The sequence below is a fragment of the Oncorhynchus keta genome, chromosome 28 (genome assembly GCF_023373465.1).
Source record: "Oncorhynchus keta strain PuntledgeMale-10-30-2019 chromosome 28, Oket_V2, whole genome shotgun sequence".
Classification (NCBI taxonomy): Eukaryota; Metazoa; Chordata; class Actinopteri; order Salmoniformes; family Salmonidae; genus Oncorhynchus; species Oncorhynchus keta.
In genome coordinates, this window is record NC_068448.1 from 35,548,875 (window position 1) to 35,564,784 (window position 15,910).

Consider the following 15,910-nt stretch of genomic DNA (forward strand, 5'->3'; position numbering starts at 1 on the left):
ATCTGCAGAGAAGAATGGGAGAAACTCCCAAAATACAGGTGATCCAAGCTTGTAGTGTCATACCCAAGAAGACTCAAGGCTGTAATTGCTGGCAGAGGTGCTTCAACAAAGTACAGAGTAAAGGGTCTGAAAACTTGTGATATTTCACTTTTATAATAAATTACCAAAAATGTTAAAAAATCTGTTTTTGCCTTGTCATTATGGGGTGTGTGTAGATTGATTATGGGGAAAAAACTATTTAATACATTTTAGAATTAGGCTGTAAGATCAAATAATCAAGGGGTCTGACTACTTTCCGAATGCACTGCATGTGAAAGGAACATGGACAATGTATCATTATGAATAGGCTACATAGTTCTCTAAGGAAATGATGGATCCCATGAAATCATCATGGAATTGTTATTCCGTGTGTATTTATTCCTTGTGTCACTATTTATATTTTAGGTAGGGCTATATCTATCTTTAATTCTGCATTGTTGGAAAAGGACCCGTAAGTAAGCATTTTACTGTTAGTCAATTCCTGTTGTTATTCCTCTATGGGATCGGTGTCCCTAAACCGGGACAGTTGTTGCTAACGTGCGCTAATGTGACTAGAATGACGTAAGTAACAGCCAACTTTCCAGGACGTAGACATGTCTTATATGAAGATAAAGCTTAAATTTGTGTTAATCAGTGAAAAAATACCATGCTATTGTTTGAGGAGAGTGCACAGCAACAAAACACATCACAGCAACTGGTTTGATACATTCACCTCTAAAGGTAAATAAAGTACTTACATTCAGCAATCTTTCTCTGATTTGTCATCCTGATGGCCCCAGAGATAAAATATAGAGTAGTTTTGTTTGATAAAATCTAATTTCAAATGTATGAACTTGGTTCTACAGTTTGAACCCCTGCTGTCTCTGGAAAGAAAGAAAACACATGTTTTTTGGTTTGTATTATCATTTACCAGATCTAATGTGTCATATTATCCGACATTAATTTCACATTTCCACAAACTTCAAATAGTTTCCTTTCAAATGATATCAATAATATGCATATCCTTGCTTCAGGTCCTGAGCTACAGGCAGTTAGATTTGGTTATGTAATTGGACATGAAAATTGAAAGAAATAGTCCGATCCTTATTAAGAAGCATGTGACAAATAAAATTTGATTTGATCTGTTTTTCCTCCCACCATTATGGCATGTATTGTGGCATGCCTGACTGCATGTTTATGCCAAATTTAGCACCAAATTGAAAACAAAGACTAAACGTTGAGAATGTGACAGCAAAGATATTGATAACTAACCACAAATTATAACTATAAATAGGTTTCTCCTATTCATCTGGGGGTGACAGAAGGTCTCTAGGTTTACATCCAAACGTTTTATGTGAGGAAAGTACATGTCGGATAAAACATGTCCTTACAGGCCTGATAGAAACGGAACTTTCCAAATGTTGATTAAACAAAATATGCTAGACAAAATTATATTTTTTTTGTGCCAGTAAATGAATTCTAAGAGAAATGCTTATGCTCAAATATTGATATAATAACCATCATATAGAAGTAAAGTCACGCGATGACATTTTGTGTGGTCCTCCCACTAAAACTCGCCGGGAAAGCATGCAGTTTATTAAAGTGCAGATTGAATAAATCTGGGTGGGAGTACAAGGGGATGAGCTTGATTCTCCTTTCCCACAGGGTGGTGAAAGTGCAAGGGGATGAGCTTGATTCTCCTTTCCCACAGGGTGGTGAAAGTGCAAGGGGATGAGCTTGGTGCTCCTTTCCATTAAATATCTAGGGTCTTATTCTGGTGACATGGTAATCAATGCTTGATTGCCGTTTGAAAAATGTCAGGGACAGATTATAATGTTTATGCATTATAATATGCATAAACATGCATATTATAATCTCATTATAGACTATAGGCTATGTGTGCTCTAGCGGTTGTCCAACAGTGCACAGATAACGCTGTTGTCTAGAGCGCACTTGCCGGTACCAGAGTGGGGACACACAAGAGTGTGGACACTTGCTATATAACGCAATATTGGATGGAAACCTAGCTTCTTTTTTTGTGTGTGTGGCTATAATAGACTTTCAGCCGCATTACAGTTATTCTACTAGCGTGTCATGTGGATAGAATAGGGTAATAGGGGGAAACTAGCTCCCTAGGGTAACTTCCCTCCCCTGTAAATTCACAAAAACATACATTTAAAAAAAGTTGTAGATATATTCCAGTGAAGGTAGATCTATATATATATTTACATATACAAGTAGGAAAGCCTTAAGATAAATAATCCACTTGTTTAAAGAGAAACATTTAGATAACTGGTTATATGTTGGATGAGTGTGTTGGGGGCAACCTGCCCCAAGGGGCTAGTTACCCCTTTATGGTTATGAATGTTTTTCTACCTATGATTTAGACAATGACTATCTCAGTTAGCACTCGTTTATGCTAATTTACTAACTAGCAACTTCACAAGCAGTAAATGCTAGCCAGTTAGCTAGTTAGCATAAGCTGCTAGGAATACTAGCTAGCAACCTTAACGTAACTTAATTTCAGTTGTAAATGTTTCAACTAGTGACTGATAACTTTACAGTTAATTTAACTTTATAGCCTTTTAGCTATTTTACACCGCATTTTATGTCAAATAGCTAGATAGCTATCTACATTTTTAAGAGAGAGCTTTTCAATTGGCATCTCTCCCCGTTCTCAGTCACAGGTGGGGGCTGGATTAGGTGTGAGCAGTGCAGAAGGTGGGCTCATGAGTTGTGCTCCAATTTTCCTGGGGATAGCTTTATTTGTGACCTACAGGCACAAATTAGAAGCATAAGAGAGTTGCCACATCAATGTTACACTGAGTTAATTAAGGTATTGTTATTACATTTTATATTCTAATGTTATTATTTATATTCCATTCCAATATTATATTCCAATGAATTGTTTTTATTAATTAGAAACAACTATTGAAAACCTTTTGCTCTTGAATATAATTTTAAAGACTGCTGTGATTTAAAATATTGCATTATTCCAAACACATTTAGTGGAATTGTACATAATGGATTGTATGGAAAAGTAACAAAGAAAATTAATGTGCAGGTGAGTTAAAAAGAGGGACTTTACATCAAATCTCCTCATAGTGCAGATATTAATAGTGACATGTGCCATTTCCCTGCATATTATTTGACAACTAGACTTCGCTTTTAAGTATTACTTTCTAAAGAATTTGCAAATAAAACTGATTAAATTGATTTTAACACAGTTGTGTGAAACCCCATGCCATAATCTTCTACCGGGGTAACTTCTAAAAACAACATTTCATGAAATAACTAAAAAAAGTGTAAACTGTAGCCATTTATTTCCCTTTATAGTTTATTTGCCTAAGCATGTCCTTCATCCACATAACAATTTCTTTCCAAACGTAGCTTTTTTTGTGTCAGCAATAAGACATTGTTCTTAGGGGAGAGGGCTAGTTACCTTTCAGTACTTATGTCTTACACCCAAAAGAACATTGACAACATCCAGTACACTCACATTTTATTAGTCTAATACACAATTAGATCAAGACAGACTCCCCTTCAACAATCCATGCCATTTATGTAAAAAGCGATGCATGTTAGTGTTTGAGTTTATATGTGTGTGAATTGTATGTATGTTTGTGTCTGTGCATGTGTGTGTGGGCGTGCGCAGTACATTTGAAATTCCAGCCATTAGAATGTTTTCCAACCATTTAGAAATGTTAATATCTACTGTTTGAAATGCTGGTGGTGTTGATGTTTTAGTGAGAAAAAAATGTCATACTGTAGGGATGTGTAGAGAGATGAAGAGCTATGACAGTTGTGATATCTTGCAGGTAAACTTGTTCCCTATTGAATGACAGATGAGATTGCAGGATGTAGAGCAGAATTATGATTTTTGACACAAAAATTCCTCGCTAAAAACACACTTCACATAAGCTGGGAAATGGGAATTCCTTTCAGTAAAGCCTTCTTATCCAGAAAGGTCTGCTTGCAGCTCCTTGTTCCGGCGCACTTCGGCTGCATGCATCTCCTAGGAAAAACCATTAACACCACAAAGAGAAATCTGTCAAGACACAGGTGACAGGTTATGTAGTCTACAGTCTAGAAATATGTCAGAGTACTTAGCTAGTTCTGTTCTGAGCATAGATCTTTATTTCTCTGACCAAGTAAAGGTGGGGCGTCAGACTTCGAAATAGAGAGAGAGAGAGGAGAGAAAACAAAACAGGCCCTCACCTTCTCACGGAGCCGCTGCTTCAGTGAGTTCAGGTATGCCTCCCGGTTCGCTTTCTTCGCCTCCATTTTGGAGTTGAGCTTCTCTTCCGCCATCTTGCTGAAGTTGTTGTTCTCTTCCATGGCCTTGTGCAGCACCTCCTTCTCATGCTCCCTCCGCTCAGCCAAATGCCTCAGCACCTGAGCCTCCTGGGACTAGGGAGCAGAGAGAAAAAGTGCACTCTTTTCATGCACAGATTTTGTTAGCAGTGTATATTTACTGAAAATGAATGTCAGTGTACGGCAGTAGTATGCTAACCCAATGCTAACTTTTATGATTTTCCGTAACCCTAACCCTAACCTCACTTAAATTAACCTAACCCTTGTCCCTTAACATAACCTTGACCCTAACCATAACCAATTGCTAACCCTATGCTAAAGTGTTTGTTTGCTGGTAAAATATCCAGTTCCTATTATGTTGTAGGAAAGACCGATGATAAAATAATTTCCCCAATATCAGGGAATTGAATCAAAATGCTACTGAGTAGCCTGATCATTTCTTGTCAAAGCATTCAACCAGATTTTGCAACTCCAATTTGGATTTCTGTATTAACTGCTTGTCTCGCCCCCAGACTTCCACATACACATTTCCCTCCTCCCTACGGTATATTCCAGCAGCGATGACAGGCTCTCCCCATTCATTACTTTTCTTTCCCTCAGGGAACCTAGTGACAGGTCTGGCTGGGTCTGTCTGATACGCAGCGATTAAGCATTGAAGCAGTTCTCACCCAACAACGATAATTAGTCATCAGTTTTTCTATTTAAGTGGAAATGCAAGGTAGAAAAAGGCTCACAGAAAACCCAGGAAATCCCCCTAACTGAACTAGGATAATGAAGCGATGGGTTGCTAGTTATTTATGTTTTCATGAAATGTCAGATATCAGTCTCTTTTTCAAGGTTGTGTTCATTAGGGCATGCGACAGAAAACGTTTTGAAAAGTTTAGCAATGGAAAAAGACAATAGGTATTTCTTATTGGACAAGTCCAGGTCATTTTTCTTCCATTTGTTGCCTAATGAACACAACCATGCTCATTCATGTGACAGCTCTGGCATTTCAGTAGAGAGCCTGGATGTCTAGAGAGAGACTGGTATTTGTTTCCCCATCTCATTTATCTTTCCTTCTTCACCTCCTTCTCCCCATTGAGTGATGATCTTTTCCTCATTTCACTTAATCTCCTGTTTACGTCTCTTCTTCCGTCTCTCCTCAGCAAAGTCAATAGCCCTTTACCTCACCAGCTTTTTGTCTCTCTCCTCCTCCTTTTCGTCCCTCCTTTCTCTCCCTCTGTTTTCCTTACCTTGCCTTCCCTTCTCTTCTCTTACCTTAAAAATGTATATAGTTCTGCCTTGAGCTGTTCTTGTCTATTGACCTTCTGTATTATGTTTCATATTTTGTGTGGACCACAGGAAGAGTAGCTGCTGCTTTTGCAACAGCTAATGGGGATCCTAATAAAATACCCAAAACATACCTCTCAGCAAACTAAATTAACATACTTCACATGTTTCTCTCCCCTCCTCCCTGCCTTCCTTCATACACTTGCATCTGTCATCCTCTCTTACCATCCTACTCTCCTCAACAACATCCATGAACTCTATGAACCTGAAATGCTTTTTCCCTCCTCACCCCCCCGCCCTCACTTCCTTCTCTTGCACTCACCTTCCCCTCTGTTCCCATCTCTTACCTTCCGCCTGTCCTCAGCAACCTCATTGAACTTCTTACTCTCTCCCTATCCTCCCTTTTCTTACTCCCTCCCTCCTTTCCCTCCATCCTCTTGTCTTACCTTCCTCCTCTCCTCAGCGGCCTCCAGCCTCCCCTGCAGCTCATCCAGGGAGATGTCCCTCTTGGGAGGCGAGGTCAGGGCGGGGGGAGAGGCAAGGGGACTGGGCCTGTCCGGGGACAGGTCGGTGGGGGACTTCAGGATCACCTCAAAGGACTGGCCCGACAGTCGCTTGTTGATGGGCTTCACCTCCAGGTCTATTGAGAGAGAGACAAGACAAATAAGACACAAAATGGCTGTTGTGCATTACCCTAGATGAGTGGATGCTACACATTGGTGGTAGATAGGATGAATTACCGGCCATACAATGTAAAGTGTTTTGAGACTAAGAACGAATTTAAAGCCAAAATACATTACATTAATACAATACACATTAAAAAACAAAGCACACTTTGGGCTGACCTCCAAATTGGTAGTTGGTGGTGGGGTATGATGTCTGGGGGTATAGGCAGGAGCAGATGAGAGACATCATGGACATTTCCTTGATCTTCTCTGTGTAGGCTTTAAGGAACAAAGAAACAACGAGAGACATGGTAAGATATTCCAATGATATACAGGGTAAAAGAATCGTCCTATTTTTATATATTTATTTGCCATATTCCTTTGTGACCATGGCAACCATGGCCCCAGGTTTTTAGGAGGAAATGTTGTTAAGAAGGCTAGTATTTATTACAAGGCTGTATACAGTGCAGCTGGGATGAGATTGAAGGTGTGTCTGCTATAAAAACGTGAGAGTGCAGTAATGGCACTTTCACATCAGATTGAGTTAGAGACTATTGCATTACCTGCCAACTGGACTAGTTTTTAAATTTCAGCACTTTGGCAGAGTCATGTGGGTGGGTGTGTGTGTGCGAGAGACAGAGAGAGAATGAGTGTGCCTGGTGCTACCCATACTGTAATTTCAATGCTAGAGATACTTCTAATCTACATTTACCACTATGCATGGTTATGCAAATCCAATAACCAGGGTCGGATTACCGAACGGACACGCAGGGATACGTGTGTCGTCTCCCCCCCAGGTAGCATATGATAGCAAAATGTGTAGAATAGCAGGACATTTGCTTTAAAAGGGCAAAATTCTGTCTCAGCCTCAATGCAAAATTGTGCATTCGGAAAGTATTCAGACACGTTGACTTTTTCCACATTTTGTTACGTTACAGGCTTTTGATAAAATGTATAAAATTGTTTGTTTTCCTCATCAATCTACACGCAATACTCCATAAGGTTTTTAGAAATGTTTTTGGAAATGTATTACAAATAAAAAATTGAAATATCACATATACATAAGTTCAGACAATTTACTCAATACTTTGTTGAAGCAACTTTGGCAGCGATTACAGCTTTGAGTCTTGGGTATGACGCTACAAGCTTGGCACACCAGTATATCTGGAGTTTCTCCCATACTTCTCTGCAGATCCTTTCAAGCTCTGTCAGGTTGGATGGGGCGCGTTGCTGCACAGCTATTTTCAGGTCTCTCCAGAGATGTTAGATCGGGTTCAAATCAAATCCAGGCTCTGGCTGGGCCACTCAAGGACATTCAGAGACTTGTCCCGAAGCCACTCCTGCATTGTCTTGGCTGTGTGCTTAGCGTCGTTGTCCTGTTGCAAGGTGAACCTTCGCCCCAGTCGGAGGTCCTGAGTGCTCTGGAGCAGGTTTTCATCAAGGATGAAAACATCACCACAGTATGATGCTGCCACCACCATGCTTCACCGTAGGGATGGTGCCAGGTTTCCTCCAGACGTGACGCTTGGTAATAAGGATAGAGTTGAATTATGTTTACCAAAAGAAGGCAGTATTGACTGTCAATAGTATTGACTATTGACTGTCCACATGACCGTGCTAGGAAAAAGTCTCAGGTAGCTTACACCAAGTGCATTCCTGTAATGTTATTCTAGGTTCAAATTAAATACTAAAACGTACTTACGTGTCCGGTGTCATGAATCTAAGAAGCATTCTAAGATACTACAGTATCCTTCCCCAGATCTGTGCCTCGACACAGTTCTGTCTTGTAGCTCTACAGACAATTCCTTCAACTTCATGGCTTGGCTTTTGCTCTAACATGCACTGTCAACTGTGGGACCATATATAGACAGGTGTGTGCCTTTCCAAATCATGTCCAATCAATTGAATTTACCACAGGTGGACTCCAATCAAGTTGTAGAAACATCTCAAGGTGATCAATGGAAACAGGATGCTCCTGAGCTCAATTTCAAGTATCATAGCAAAGGGTCTGAATACTTAGGTAAATAAGGTATTTCATTTTTAGTAAACATTTCTACAAACCTGTTTTCACTTTGTCATTATGGGATACTATTTGTAGATAGATGAGGGTAAAATGTATCCACTTTAGAATAAGGCTGTAACATAACAAAATATAGAAAAAGTCAAGGGGTCTGAATATGTTCCGAATGCACAGTATAGAATAGCAGGAAATTAGCTTTAAACTGAACATTTTCTCTCAGCCTCATGACAAAATGTGAACAATAGCATGAGATGAGCTATAAAACAGCAAATGTTTCTCTCTGACCCATGTCAAAAAGTATAGAATTGCAGAAAATTGGCTTTTAAACTGCAACCTTTTCTCTTTGCCTCAAGACAAAATGTGTACAAGAGCATTATAAAACTGCAACATTTTTTGCGGTGCTGAAGGTCAGTTCCCCAGGACCCCAAATGCGGTAGTCCGGCCCTGTCAATAACTCTTGTAAAACCAAGCCCAAAGTTAACCCACCAAAGCTTAAGATGGCTAGCTCTGATAATAGACAGTATTGGGTTGGGTTGTGTTCATGAGGCACCAAACGGAGAGAAAAAAAACAGACTGAAACAGCGAGGGACTTTCGTTCTAGATTATTATTCAAAAAAAAAAAAAAAGAAATAGCTGTGACACAAAGCAACTGTTTAGCATTCTGTCCCTCTGGGTAATGAAGCTCTGTCTAAGGTTCACACCCAGATCAGTCAGCAGAGGCGAGGGAGAAGACGCAGCCTACAGATCACAGTTACACTTAATCAATACAGGTCTAATTACTATTGTGTTTGTTAAAGGTCAGTGTTCTCATTATCTATGGTCTAAGATATGATCAGCAATGTGGGGGACATGTAGCTTTTAGGCTTGTTTGTCAGAGGGGAATTTAATTTACGATTTCTAGGCTGAAGGCAGGGTTTGTCTGGAGGTCGCTGATAGGACACATGAAGGGATTAGCCAAGTGCCAGGATGTACTGTAGTCAGGTTTTGGGGAGTGAACTGGGGCTGAATGGTTTTAATACCATTGAGGTAGAAGGTTTGGTAACACTTTACTTAATGTAGCTTCTTATGAAGTGTTATTTTGCCATATGGACATTCACAACACCTTATAGATGCAGTCAACATTATGAAACTGTATAACAAAGCAAACAGGTATGAGAGGCCGTGATATGTTGTGAATATATCACAGCTAAGAGGCCTCTCCTGTAGTTTTATTATCCCGTTCATCTTTAAGGTGTTATATGAATGTTTATAAGGCAATGTATAGTAACACCTCATCAGAAGCCACTTCAAGGAAAGTGTGACAGTTTTTCCTTTCACATATTAAAAGGAAAAGATCACCTGCACTCTCCGTAGCACACCAAACACAGGGAAAGACCCACTAATATGGGAGTGCAACCTAGTATGGAAATATCCACTAACTATCAATCAAATCAACTAATAGAAGACTGGTGACCTTTCACCATTTGAATTGCCTTATTGTGTGACTACGCCACCTTCTCTTCTGATGATGAAGATACTGTACTTTACAGCTGAGTATGTTCCCCTTCCTGTCACTGCTCCACAGCAGCACAGAGACTTAACATGTAATATTAATATCATCCAAAGCAGTACCCCCGCCCCCTCAACCCCTAAGTTTTCACATGGTCCCTCCCTAGCCCCTGTAGGAACCATGCCACTGAATGCAACCACTGAACAAGTACGGGTTACGTAAGTAGCGTGTGCTCCGCAGTCTGTGTTCCGTGGTGTGCATTCTGCAGTGTGACTTGTTTTATGCTTGGCAGGGTGTGTGAGCCATTGGAGTGAATTCACCAGCACCTGTCTCAAAGTACTGCTCAGTTGTGGAGCTTTAAGAAACTCATGCCAACCTACATATTGTATATGAAAGACACCATCTTCTGTAGTATTTCACACCAGTGGTTCAAAACCTGGGGTACGTTTACCCCTAAGAGCAAGGAGAGATAATTGGGACGCGCCCCATGACTGCCTGTGTGTTGGTCCTGTCTGAAGTCAGTCTTCCTTTAATGCTAATGAGGCAGGAGCCTGAGCATGTCTTGACGATTAGCCCACAGAAATACTACATCCTCTTAAAGATCAATGCCTTTTAAGGTGGCTTGCTGCTGCTGAATAGATAAGCAGGCTGTGGCCCTCATTGTTGGAGCAGATATACCTGCTCTAACTCTCATGGGTACATGAGGAAAGTGGGCACAGCACGCACCCTGGAGTTAAAAAAAAAAGATAATTTATTTAAACATTTTTCAAAGTGCCGTTAATGTTTCAGCTATGTTAGCCTTGCAAACCCATGTAAGGCCCCTTTCCATCGCAGTCGTGTAACACAGTGTCGCAGATGATCAGATCCATAAATCATACTGATGGGCGTCCTGCCATGTTAAACACTGCTTCCACATTTGCAGAGATCTGCTACGAATCTGATTTGTCTCAGATCTCTACTAATTACAACTGGGTGTGATGGATTTCAATGCAAGAGATAGTTAAGCATGTGTCTCTAATGTATGTGTGTAGGTGAACAGCACCGTGATGCTGAAAGGGCTTAAGCCCGAATATAGAATATGTGCAGGATAGAAATATTATCCAAATGTGAGAGTCAGCAACTGCGCAACTTTTTCCAATGCTCATTAAATTGTGTAACATTTACAGTGTAAATGGCAAAGCGAGAGGGGTCAGAGCATTGTCAAATCTGAAAAGGGAAAGATTCTGTGTTATACCTTTGCTGTCATCCCTGCTCTCATTGCATAAATTGCTATGTTCTGTGAATATCTTGTAAACAGTCTTCCAATGTCATCTCAAAGACAGTGTGCAGTACCTTAGAGCAACTGTACATTTGATGTATTTTATATCTATTGTATTGTGTTTACCCCTATTGTGAAACTGACTGTATAAATAAAACAATGGAGAGAGAGAATGAGAGAAGGAAAAGGGTCTGCAGGTGCAAGTGCCCCCAGACATATTTTACTTGGCAGTTCTATTCAGGAAGAAAACTGCATCCTGCATTGAGCAGCAGACATCTTATTCACAGCAGGAAGCCTCCATCCTCCCTTTAAAGTTGCACTGTAAAGGTCTAGGATCAGTTTGCCCTCCCCAAATGCTAGCCTTGTGCATTAGTAGAGGAATTGGACCTTTAAAGAGAAGGCACATTTTCGACAACGAGGCTGGGTCGCTAGGGTAATCTCAGTGGCTGTTTTTTGCCTGGTCATGTGCTGAATTATTGAGGAGTGATGTCAACTTCCATCCTCCTCTTCCTCCATCCATTTGCGTGTGCGCGCACATCACACAGATATACACACACACAGCTAAAGCCTCACACAGATACATGCACACCGCACAGACACACAAAGCTAAAACTACATATACACACACATCAGTATACGCACACCTAACACACACCTTTAACGCACGCACATATAGTATGCACACACACACACACACACACGCAAGCCTCCCTCCTGCTGTGCACACACACGGTCTTCCATGCTGGTGGGCGTTCATTGTAAATTATTCAAATGCTCTTTTTTTAGAAAGGTATCCTTGCTTGGTTTTCTTCTGAATAATAATCCCGGTGGACCCCCCAAAAACCATCAGTCTACTCCTGCAGTGGAGAGCCAACAAACCCTTAGACCCCCCATAACATGGCTGACGTTGCATAGGCTGAGAGTTCATCTCTACAGCAGTGCCAGAGCCCTAAGTGCCTCAGTAGGAAAGGTAGGTTCATCAGAGAAAGTAAGGAACTGCTGATATTTACCAAGGTGCTGAATATGTCTATGGAGTGCGGCGCTTATTCCAACAGCTCCATGAAGGGGTTCAATGGAAGCAAAAAAAGTCAATGCTCTGTGATCTATTACATGAGCCCCCCCCAATCACACACACACGCGCGCGCACACACACACACACACACACGATCACACAAAATAAGTCTATGATGCATAAACGATTGGATTAATCAACCATTTTCACTGTAACCTAGGAGAAAACTAAATCAGACTTTTAGTGGCACAATTTCAGGAAATCCTATTTATTTCACTATATGCCCAATCCACAAAAAAAAAAACACAAAATATTCACAATCCACAAAATACTGTGCCAAAAGCCCCCCTTCTACAGTAATAGAATAGTATCTCCTCCAATAACACTGCCTGACTAACTCGGTGTCGCTTGGGAAATTAAGTAGTTTGAGGCCCTCACATATTTCATGTGCATGCTTCCAGTTGAAACCTTAATATGATTTCTCCTTTGGCTCAGCAGCACCCCTCCTCCCTCCTCTCTCTCTCTCTCTCTCTCTCTCTCTCTCTCTCTCTCCTTACCTTAAGCTCTTGTTACCCTGGCAGCCTCTGCAGATTTGTTTATCACTCTATTTCCAGATCTCTCCATCCTACTATATTTTCTCTCTCTTCTTTGTAAACACTTGCCTTTCTTGTCTTGATCTATTCACGGCTACACAATATTTATTTTCAGTCTCTCTTTTCAGTCTCTCCTCACAGGAGACGAGGTACAACTTCAAAAGAACAAACTTTGATCAAAAAAAGAGCTAGCATGTAATGACATACCACTGGTGGGAACCCAGCAGACACAGAACACCCAGAAGCAAAGAACACCATAGGGGGTTCACCTACTTTCGAGACCACTTAAGAAACAGATACAGATACACAAGCTGTGATACCTCCCCCAAACATTCCAAGGGAAGGTTCCAATAAAATACCTTGTTCCCTTCCCATCAACATTATGTACCCTTTGTTATAGATCTCAAACTTTCTGGATAGGCAGATTATGTTGGGTGTAAGCAAACATATGATTATAGCTCCACATAGGCCAGCTAGTCGGCTATATTGCTTAACTCTATTTGATACTTTTAGATCCCCGAAGGAGAATCAACCAGGACAGAAGGGAAGGGGGTGAATAATCAGAATGGAATTGGGCCATTGATTGGAACAGAGCGCAACGGTCAAAGCAGTTACATTTTGACAGGAACTGCGAGCTTGTTCTTTAACCTCCCTCTTTTGATTCGCTCAATTCTCTTCTAGCCGGACAGAGACAATGGCAGAGACAACAAATAAGGACTGACTCCAGCTAGTCTTGGGTTAGGTTTTAATGTGCATTATCTCTATCTGTCCACCAAAAGTGCAACAGTAAAACCATTGTACAAATGTATATACATTAAGTACTGCATTTGAGAGTATCATCTTTATAGTAGGCTTTCAGTGAAAAATTGGCATAAAGCATGTGTTTAGCTGAGGAGTTAGCTAATTTTTTATTATTATAAGATAATACACTGTACAGAAAAAATAAAAAATAACATGTATTCCTGTAATACAATTGAACACATGGACTGCTGTTGTATACCCCCCTGATTCTCTGTCGCTAAGGGTGTGGCCGCTACTGCTCAGCACTGAGCTATTGATCCACAGCAAGACACACACACACACACACACACACACACACACACACACACGGTTTAGGCCAGCTCTACCAGGAAGAGGGGTGACAAAGTGTTTAAGCTGCAGAATTTAGATATCACACTAGTGTCCAGGTGTCTTTCCTTGAGGCTTTTTATATTAGCTCCAGTTCTCTCTCTCTCTCTCTCTCTCTCCCCACTGACTAGGGTGGAGGCCTTAGAGGCTTCTCGCTCTCCAATCTTACTCTCTCTCTGTTTACCAGCTGAGCTCTAGTGAGCAGGGTGCTACTGCTGGCCCTAGTGGCTAATGTCTGGTGTCGGTCTGCAGTCAATACACATGTGACATTGGCTAATTAGGACTAGGCCAGGCACAACACACCTGACAACCTTTTACATGACATAGACATAAACCATCCAGATTTCAAACCATTTAAGAATGTAAGAAAGGTTTTCTTTGTTTATCTAGTGTGTGTGTGTGGTTAACCAATATTACTGCTGAAGACTAAAGATGTAGTGGTTTGGTTCCTGTTTTGTTCTATGAAAACCCTGCGACTACTCCTGTGTGTCCTTTAGAGGACAGTTTGTTTGGGTTACTAGAATAATGTTGGTATATGTATAATAGCAACACCAGCTAATCTACAAATTTGATCAATTACTTGTCATTTGTTGCATAGCTGTCTCCTAGTGATTTATCCTTCTGAAGAAGATAATCCTTTATATAATTAAATCTCTCTCTCACACACACACACAAACACACACACACACACACAATACAATCATAATAAGACATGTTCAAACTTTGGATGAACATTTACACTCATTTTTGAGTAAGTTGCAAGCAAGAAAACCGATGACCAAAATGTTACCTCCCCACATCAGTAGCCTATTCAGCAATTGTATTGCCACAATTGGCCAAATCTATATCATTGCACGTTTTTATTATCTATGACTTCTTTGCTTACTTTTTTTTATTTAACTGGATAAACATTTCAGTTCTGAGCTTTGATTGGTGCCCATGGGATGCATCCATCAAAGTCTATTCATTTCCTCAAATTAATATTGATCAGAAATTGCTTACTGTATGTCATATTGGGGATCTTACATTATTTGAAATGACGCAAGTTGTGCTGTAAAACATAACTCGCGCTAAGCGACATTGTGACAAAAGGAGTGGTCTCATCTGCATCAGGACCAGTAACCTTTCGTCAATATCACAAAGACTGTCGTTTATACAACGTTTGAAATATTCCATCGAAGGCTTTACTGTTTGAGTGTATATTTAGCGTAATCGAGCCTAATGTTTAGTCGATAGGTAGGCTAGGGGACTCTATATGGTAGCCTCGTCTGTAACATGAAGTGAGTGCATCCACATGGGTTGCTACTAGTCAGACAGGTCGCACCTCGAGACATCACCAAATATACAGTAACGCAGGCGACTTTGCTTGAAATAACAAAGCTTTTCCCCGACTCTTACCTGATACTGTGCTCGCCATGGTAACTGACGGGAAAGGCGATGAGGGAGAAGAAATGGTTGTGTATCCGTGTGAGGGTGGAAGCTGTCCGCTGCTGCGTTAATGGACAATGAACAACGCACTCTAGTCAGATCTAACGGGCTGCGGTCTGTCAAGAGGAGGGGTTGAGGAAAAGAGGCGGAGGAGTGAGCGCTTGAAGACACATACGCATGCACGCACACAGGATATGGGTGGCTTTTAGGATGGACAGAGGCAGATGGATGGGTGTATAGGATTATTATCTAAGACTAACAGAAAATGGTAGCCTTCACTTTTGGCACCTTAAGAGGCATGGGCATAGGTGTGGATTAAGGACACCCCTTCAGCACCACTGGCAGTGCCAACGACCACCAACCAATTTGTAGTCTATTTTCGTGTATTAAAATGGCGAGTTGTTTGCAACTGCTTGTACATCTATAGCCAATAGTAAAGTCAGTAAAATGTCTTTGTCTCTAAGTTCACACTCCTAAAAGCTGTCTTTTTCTTCCCACAAACCAAGTTGCATAACCCAAACAATCTATGCCATACTGTATCTATCTACTCTATATGGGCAAAAGAATGTGGACACCTGCTCGTCGAATGTCTCATTCCAAATTCATGGGCATTAATATGGAGTTGGCCAACCCTTTGCTACTATAACAGCCTCCGCTCTTCTGGGAAGGCTTTCCACTAGATGTTGGAACATTGCTGCAGGGACTTGCTTCCA

At 40.9% G+C, this 15,910-nt stretch overlaps 1 protein-coding gene across 2 annotated transcripts; it reads right to left on the reverse strand.

Annotated features, from left to right (window-relative positions):
* Positions 1 to 3,503: 3,503 nt before the first annotated feature.
* LOC118361216 (stathmin-3-like) lies at positions 3,504 to 15,332 on the reverse strand. 2 transcript variants are annotated; one of them, XM_035740962.2, is made up of 5 exons: positions 15,168 to 15,332; positions 6,450 to 6,548; positions 6,051 to 6,244; positions 4,237 to 4,428; positions 3,504 to 4,033 (listed from the first exon to the last, which is right to left on the reverse strand). In XM_035740962.2, the coding sequence occupies exons 1-5, from the start codon at positions 15,184 to 15,186 to the stop codon at positions 3,974 to 3,976; spliced, it is 564 nt and encodes a 187-aa protein (XP_035596855.1). In that variant the 5' UTR covers positions 15,187 to 15,332; the 3' UTR covers positions 3,504 to 3,973. The 2 variants fall into 2 exon arrangements, with proteins under 2 accessions (XP_035596855.1, XP_035596856.1); XM_035740963.2 differs by lacking the exon at positions 15,168 to 15,332 and adding an exon at positions 7,972 to 8,028.
* Positions 15,333 to 15,910: the final 578 nt, after the last annotated feature.